Here is an 8,472-nt window from a genome sequence, read left to right on the forward strand (position 1 = left end):
ACGAGGATCCTATTCTACATGATCTTGATGGATTCCTCGAGTTGTTCAAATCAGTTTTTAATGACCCTGCCCGGTATACCACTGCAGGATCTTCATTGGTTCACCTTTAGCTCACTTCGCTATCGAATTCAAGACACTGGCGTCTGAATTACATTGGGACCCTAAATGCCCGAGGACCCTCTTCTTTGAAGGACTGAACTCTCGTTTGAAAGACGAGCTCGCTGCTCGTGAGATGCCTGAGACCTTGACTGAACTGGTGAAGTTGGGAACAAGGATTGATCGCTGACTTCGTGACAAAGTTCAAGAGACCAAGACTCCCAGAAAACCTTTTCAGGGAGAAGCTCGAGTTAAGTCCATGCCCAGGCCTGTTCCCTCGGGTCCAGTTGCTGGCAAAAAAGAACCAATGCAATTAGGCCGCAGCCATCTGACATCAAAAGAGAGAAGAACATGAAAGAAATTGAGGCTGTGCATGTATTGTGGACAAGCTGGCCATGCTGTTCAAACATGCCCTATATGTCCGGGAAACTGGCAGACCTAAGACCTGTGGGAAGACTCTTCTTAGGTCTTACTGCACCCTCTCCTCTGCTCTCTCTTCCTGTATATTTGATCTGCGGACCTTTAGAGTATCAGACTCTTGCCCTAGTGGACTCAGGGGCAGGAGGTAATTTAATTCTACAACAATTAGTGGAGCACTTGCAGATTCCCACTACCACCATGACAACTCCACTACTCCTGTTTTCAATTCATGGCGAGCCCTTACGGGGCGAAGTAACCCAGCTTACAGAACCAGGGATCAGGTACTCGCTCCTCGAGGGCCTGCTCTCCCTGCCTTGGTGCCAGTACCATCTACTTCAGCCTGGTGGAATCGCATACCTACAGCTACCATCTAGTCCCCTCTGCCAAGGGTCCCGAGACTGCTCCATCCAGACTACTTCACTACTGCCACCTCTGGTGGTATACATCAAGCTGTACAGTAAAAGATCTAATTCTGTGTTTGTGCATCCTGAGTCTAACCCAGTACTATGGCTTTCCACAGGGCCCCTTTCCATGGGTTTGGTCATCTGCCACAGTACCCAAGAATCCACCCAAACACTACTTAACCATAACACTTCTAATCTCTGTTCACAGATCTATCCCAGGGGCAAAGGACCATCTAGATTGTTGGACACTCCTTCATCCACTGGGCAACAAAGAAGGCTTTCGCTTGCTCACATGGGTCGCATCTGGGACTGGCTGCATGTGAAGTGCGTATATTGTGGATGGGAGAAAGAAGAATGTCCTGGGACCAGCTCCTGCCTTTTGTAAAAATCAAGAAGGATATGAAAGGATATGAAAGGTTTTAATGATCCAAACACAACGACAAACCTTTTCCGTCGGAAAAAAATCAACAGAACCAGAGGTCACGATTTGAAGCTCCAGGGAGGAAGACTCAGAACCAATTTCAGGAAGTATTTCTTCACGGAGAGGGTGGTGGATGCCTGGAATGCCCTTCCAGAGGAAGTGGTGAAGACCAGAACTGTGAAGGACTTCAAAGGGGCGTGGGATAAACACTGTGGATCCATAAAGTCTAGAGGACATGAATGAAGAGTGGGTGGCTCGCGGGAATGACGGCTACTACCTGGAGATAATACCCTTATTCAATAAACATACACACGGTTAATGCGACTCCAACACTGCTCTAAGCTTCAACGGCAAGAGGAAATGTGGAAAAAAGGATTTGCATTCACAAAAAAGCGAGGAGTAGCTTGCTTGTTACGGCGGTTACTACCCCAAACCAAATAAGCCTGATACTTCACTTTCAATGCATATCCAGCATAGCTCTCTGCTTCAACAGCAGGGGAGAAAGCCCGATATTTCACACATATCCAGCATAGCTCTCTGCTTCAACGGCAGGGGAGGAAGACCGATTCTTCACGCATATCCAGCATAGCTCTCTGCTTCAACGGCAGGGGGAATGACGAAAAGTGGATCTATATACAGACAACAACCAACAAGGACTGAATTACATAGTCTGGGTAAACAAATAAGCATGGGTGTAGCTTGCTTATTGCGGCGGTTACTACCCCTAACTAATTAAGCTAGTATTTCACTTAGATGCAGTTCCAACACTGCTCTCTACATTAATGGTGGGGATGGAAGGGAAATAGAACCAAAAGGTTACTAAGAGCCAAGAGAAACAGATAAATATGAGAAGAAAAAAGTGAGAAGCTTGCTGGGCTGATTTGATGGGTGGTTTGGTCTTCTTCTGCTGTCATTTCTATGTTTCTATGTTATACAAACCGAACGTCATAGTCATACACCTAGGCAGCAATGACCTAGGGACAGGGATTTGCATTACAGTTGATGCGCTGCATCAAAATGACTTAAGTGATTTGGCGGCCTGGTTTCCCAGTACATGTTTGATGTGGTCAGATATTATTCATTGGATAAAATGGAATGACAACTTGTGGAGGCAGGGTCGCAAAAAGATAAACCAACAGATAGGCGTATGGGTACGAAAGCTCGGCAGGCGACAGATATTGCATGAGTGGACAAACGAGCCCTGACATAGGTTCCAACCTTTTCAATAACGAGATACAGGAAGCTTTAGAATGCATCCTCGGGAAGGAACCCCTATGCGGCCTACAGCTGGATTGTTAGGGCAGGCTGAGGTCCAGGGGTGACTGTACACAGTCCATCGTTGCACGCCCACTGCCAGATGAACTCCTGGACTCTGTCTGCTGCCACAGCATGCTCAAATTCCATCATTAGCCTGGTCCGCACAACACCGCAGAAGATGGGCCAACAGGCTGTCTGTGTACCGCCATCCATCGCCGCTATTCTGGAATGGTGGATAACCTATTTGGCGGTGGCTAGAAGGAAATTGATGAGGCAGTCTCTCGCTCTCATCCTGGGGTTCTTGGCGGTGATGTGACCAAAGACCAAGAGGTGCGGACTAAAATGGACCCAGAAGCTGAGGAGGAGGGCTTTGAGGTCTGCGAGGAAGGTCGTCAGCCATGGACACCGGAGAAAAATGTGCTCCAGTGTATCCTCTTCCCCGCAGAACTCACACCCTCCTCCCGAGCCCCGGATACGCTCCAGCAGTCCCCCAGTAGCGATAGCCCCATGGGCGATGCGCCAACTGATATCCCCGGTGGATTTGGGGATCAATTCGGAGTAGAATTGTTCCCACCGAGGCTTCTGCGCACCGCCCAGCACCCTCCGCCATGGTGTATCAGGGTGGCTAAGGAGGGTACTCTGGTGCACCCAGTGGTGTACCAGTAGGTTGACCGCTGCCTTCGGGGCTTCCTGGAACGGCAGCTGCTGGAGCATATCCAGCCGACTGAGGCTGGGGGGCGGGGGACAGGGAGGCCGAGGGGGTCCTTGAAGATGTTGCGGTGGGCCGATTAGCAGGTCCGGGAGAATAGGGGGAGGGACGGGCAGGGGGGGAGTCTCCCGGCCTGAAGGACCCCCCTCGTACAGGCTGGAGGGGTCGGGGGTAAAAAGGCCCCGTATCTCCCTGAGCAGACGACCGGCTACGTACGGGTGCCCCATGCCCATGCGCCGGGCCAGCACTTCTGGGGTCACCCAACATCGCCGGTCTGTGCTCAGGAGATCACCGACCCGTGTGGTCCCGGACTCTATGAGCCATCGGCGCACCTGAGGGGAGCCCAGGGCATTCACAACCAGAGCGGGGTTGTGAATAAGGGGCTCCTCTGGAATCTCCAAACTCAGGGGCCCCGAGGGGTCTCGTGTTCCGGAGACCACACTCCAGGCTTTGAAAATGTCCTGGTAGAAGACCGGCAGCGCAGGGAAGTCGTGAGCGTACACTTCCCTGTCTATCACCAAGAGCTGCCAGTCGTACCGCAACCCGCCCACTTGCTGGAGGAAAAAGGCCCCCAACGGGCGCCACTGCGGAGGCGGGTCTGCGTACAGGAATCTCCGCAAGGCCTGGAGAAGCAGGGTGTAGTCTCTGCATCTGATGTCCAGCACCCCCTACTAGCATTTGTGAGTTTTTGCATCCGTGGCCAACTTCTTTTCAAATCTTGAATGAAGGCAAGGGACCTGTTACTGAGGCAGAGAAGGAACCTACTAGCATTTGTGGTAGGCTGTGGGCTGATTTAAGAGAGAGAGAGAGCAAGAGAGCACCTAGCCTAAAAAGCTTGACTAGTACTCACTTTCAACCTCCCTCCCTAAGTGGGATTCAAACTCATAGCCCCAGGCGCTGAGACCAACCTTCCTCAGTGCCTACCACCTCCAAGTCTTCCTACTAGCATTTGTCCTATTTCAGCCCAAAATGAAGTAGAACTGGGGGGAAGGTGTGGTAGCCGTCCCCCCTTCAAAATGAAAAATACAACTGGTGCGCCCCTGCATCCCGCAGGGTACGCAGAAAAAGACTGAAAATAAAGTCATAGGTGGTGTTTCCTACTAGCATTTGTGACTAGTATCAGCCTTCTCCTGGAGTTCCACACATACAAAGGCAAGGGTTCGTTGGGGAGTTGAACCCAGGACCTCTCTCACCGTAAGCGAGAATCATACCCCTAGACCGATAAGCCAGTGGATCCTACTAGCATTTGTGCCAGTAACAAAATTACAAGACTACAATTCCCAGAGTGCATTGGGATTTGGTCTAAGACAGTCAAGACTGATTACCTTGTTAAGGCTGACTCTGTTCAGGTGGCAGCAACCTTAACCATAATCCTCTCCAATTCATGTAACACTTTAGAGGTAGGGGAAAGGCGAGGATGATGTGTTGATTTTGTTAGAGGTGCTAATAAGAATGGGGACCTTCTAGCAGTTAAAAGAAGCAGAGCAAAAGGGTGGTTTGAGGAGTTTATTTATAGTGTGATCTTGAAGAGTTGGTGTGGGGGTGGTTTTTTGAGGTAAGTGGTTGTGTCTTAATTTTAGTTGTTTGTTTTTTTTGCAAATGGCTTTAATTTCTGTGCTTAGATGTCTTGATAAAGTGTTGTGTGGTTTTGGGGTGTGCTCACTTTGTGCAGCAGGCTTCAATATACTGTAAGGGGTAGTTGGGACTTTCTAGTTCTGTACTGGTGATTCTTTCTCTTGAGACTTGTTGTCTTGGGTGGAACAAGTCATCCTGACACAACTCCTCCAGGGATTCCTGTGAGCTCTTTATTATAATAATAATAATACCTTCTCTATCAGTATGACTTGATCTTATGTTAAGGGAGTTTCTTGTGAATGCTCTGTTAAAATAAATGTCCTACTCTAACTTGAGTTTCTTAATCCCCCTCCCCCTGCTTTTTTTTTTTTAAATTTGTCAAATGTGGCACTTCTAACCTGCCTTCTCTTCTTCATACCTCCTATGCTTGTGAATGTTCCTGTGCCTTTCTCTAGGCAGGGGTGAGGTCTCTGTTAGCCAGTATGGCAGCTTTTTACCTCTGGGTCACATCAAGCTAGGTTGAGAGAACATTGCACAAATCTCATCTTTGGGTGAGTGTCCTCACTCCAAAGGTCATCAAATCTTCACAAGAGAGCACTGTTCTGTTTGTATGTCTCACTCTGAATGTCACAGTGCCCCCTAACTCCTACACTAATACCTAAACCTCACCTCAGTGACTAGGTGGGCCTCCCATAGGGCTATAAATACCTATCTTGTGTGAGGGCATTGTGGCTAGTCTTGCTCTTGTTGTTTCTCTCCTTGTAGGAGAGCCCTGATAACTAGCCATGAGCAAAAACATCCCAATGCATGATAAAGCCCTATCTCACAGCTTTACACAAAAGAAAAAGGTGTAGTTTAAAATTCACATTAGAGCCATGCAATACAGCTTTGTAAAACTATGAGCCTAGCCCACTTCAGCTTTGAGCACCTAAGAAGTCACAACTTAAGTGAACTCTTAAGATTCCAGAACTAGAAAGAGGTGGGATAATGGTAAGTGAACAAGAAGCATAACTGGACCACTTCAGTGTGCAGTGACTGTGCTAATCTTTATCTATTTGAACACCATGGCTGCCCCTGTGTACTACTTTTTGTTCTTACTACTTTTTAAGCTTTGCTACTTAGCTACTCCCACCCCTATCAATCAAAGCGAATCTGGGTGTGATTGTATGGATTCCCTTTAGCATTCCATACATCTATTCTGCTAACAAGTATAGACTTGGTTGCTTCTGTTTAAGGATACTGTGTCCTTGTTCTAAAGCTATACTTCCTTATTCTAAATAATGAAATAAATTGTCTTTCTGCATTGAGAAAAACCATGGAAGTTGACATCTTAACTCCCCCCCCCTGGTTTTTAAGTTAGATGATAGTGGAAGCTCCATCCTTGTCCAGTCATAGACAGTAACCTTATCCAATGTGCCTACCACAAAGTTAGAAAGATCTGCTCTGAGGCTAACAATCTAAGTGGTAGGGTGAGAGGAAGGTACCTATATAGTCCAAGGGATCTTGTTATACCAACATGTTAATTGCCCTGTAATTACAGAACTTCATTTCTGTAACGAAACAGCAGCACATGCTCTCCTTCATGATCTCTGTTCAGTGCATTAGCTGAGCACTAACCTGCATCGCTGGTACTGCACTCACTATGGTGACACACTTAAGTGCTTAATTCCAGACCAGAAGTAACATGTGCACCCCACTTTGGGAACTGAGCTTCAGGTTGATAGGACAAAGGCCTTTTGTCCTTGGATATGCTATTACTGCTGCAGAGACTCAGAAAAACTGTCCCCACTTCAGTTGAGGGGAAGGTGAGCACATCCTGAATTTCTTCACTAAAATGTAGATTAGTTTTGGGGCAGTCCTCCCATCCAAATCTAAATTAAAAAAAAAAAATCCTTTAGGACAGGGACACTGGAATAACTTGGCATGTCATGTCTAGCCATTCCTGTTTAGAATGAGGTGGTTTTGTTTTTTTTTTTTTTTTTGTTAACTTGTTTTGCAAGTTTAAGTTTAGCTATGTGGTTGAGTAAGTCAAGATGTCTCATATCACTATTCTTCAATTCAATCAGCTGCCAGTGGCCATCTGCTCTGCCTTTATCTTCCCTCTACAGTGGATCAATCTAATTTTCCTCTACGTACATTGTTGTATCTCTGGCACCAGTCCATATAAAATTTGGGTTAAACTCCCAGGCCTGGCTTCAGCATCCCCTTTTGGCCTGAAGCTGTGGATGTAGAATTGCAACTCCTGGCAAGTGGGACTTTCTTTGCCTAACACTGGTCAGATCCAGGGTGTATTTCAGAAGCTGCTATGGTATGTTCCAGCCATTTTGCTAGGTTTGGGGGCTTCAAGTCAGGGCATGGTTAAACTGAGCTGAGCACTTAGATCTGAGACTGAGCTGGGAGCTAATAGGCTTTCTCAGCAAATAATATGCTGCACTTTCTTCCCAAGCTGGAGAAATGTTCTACATTGTAACATGATCTCATGCTCTCTCTCTCTCCTCTTTTTGTAGTACAACATTGCGATGTCTGAGCATGGGAAGACTGTTCAGAAAACCAAAGCTGCAGTCAAGTCCAGGTCAGCCAAGGCAGGTCTTGCGTTCCCCGTGGGCCGTATCCACCGTCTCATGAGAAAAGGAAACTATGCTGACAGGATTGGCTCTGGGGCTCCGGTGTATGCAGCAGCAGTGATGGAGTATCTCACGGCAGAGATTCTAGAGTTGGCTGGGAATGCTGCAAAAGACTGCAAGAGGACTAGGATCTTACCAAGGCACGTGCAACTAGCAGTCAGGCATGATGAGGAACTTAACAAACTGTTTGATGGCATCACCATTGCCCAGGGAGGTGTCTTGCCAAACATTCAAGCTAAACTTGTCCCTAAGAAGACATCAAAAGCATCAGCTCAGGAGAAGAAAACTGTAGAGTCCCAAGAATTCTAAGCTTACTGCTAGTCCAACCACCTAAGCAAACCCAAGTGGAGGACTTCTCTACAGTGTTTATAAAGATTTTAGCTTTATAATCATGGTATTAATGGAACCCAGAGCATAAGCTCGTGCCAAGTTCTAAACTGAATGTAGATACTTGTATCATAAGCACTTGCATGCCAAAATTTTACTTGGTTTTTATTCTTTGATATAAATTATAATAAAGCTGAACTTGTAATTATCCTGTCCCTTGTTTAAACTGTTCCTGTAAAATCTATAGAAAATATCTTAAATTTGCATACAGCTTTTCACCCAGAGCCTGGTTCAATCCATTAACTTGCCCCTTAGATTCTTATTTTAGGACAGGCTATGTGGTGAACCCTTATCAATGGATTAAACTCATTCATCCTTGCATCCCAAACTTGCTCCTCCAAGATCTGCACCCCAGTCCAGATTTCTGCACTGGGGTATATTTGTATGCACCCTTTGGGATAGGGTGTGATCCTATCTGATCTTAAGGTAGCCAATGGTGCCAGCACAAAAATTGAGTGCATGAAAGTGGGTAATGCCTCCTGTAAGTGATGAAAGACTTCATTTGGAGTACTGGTATAATTCAAAAAGATATAAACAAGAATTGGCCCAGAGGACAGCCACTAACAGTGTCGTCAGTCT

General features: G+C 46.7%; 1 protein-coding gene across 2 annotated transcripts; it reads left to right on the forward strand.

Moving 5' to 3' along the window:
- The first annotated feature begins 4,709 nt into the window (after positions 1-4,709).
- Positions 4,710-8,048, forward strand: LOC115085600 (histone H2A, sperm-like). Of its 2 annotated transcripts, none has more exons than XM_029591946.1 (2): positions 4,710-4,862; positions 7,390-8,048. In XM_029591946.1, exon 2 carries the CDS (start codon positions 7,402-7,404, stop codon positions 7,813-7,815), a length of 414 nt encoding a protein of 137 aa, XP_029447806.1. In that variant the 5' UTR covers positions 4,710-4,862; positions 7,390-7,401; the 3' UTR covers positions 7,816-8,048. The 2 variants fall into 2 exon arrangements, with proteins under 2 accessions (XP_029447806.1, XP_029447721.1); XM_029591861.1 differs by lacking the exon at positions 4,710-4,862 and adding an exon at positions 6,616-6,687.
- Positions 8,049-8,472: the final 424 nt, after the last annotated feature.

Source organism: Rhinatrema bivittatum, chromosome 1 (assembly GCF_901001135.1).
Source record: "Rhinatrema bivittatum chromosome 1, aRhiBiv1.1, whole genome shotgun sequence".
In the NCBI taxonomy this organism is placed as follows: domain Eukaryota; kingdom Metazoa; phylum Chordata; class Amphibia; order Gymnophiona; family Rhinatrematidae; genus Rhinatrema; species Rhinatrema bivittatum.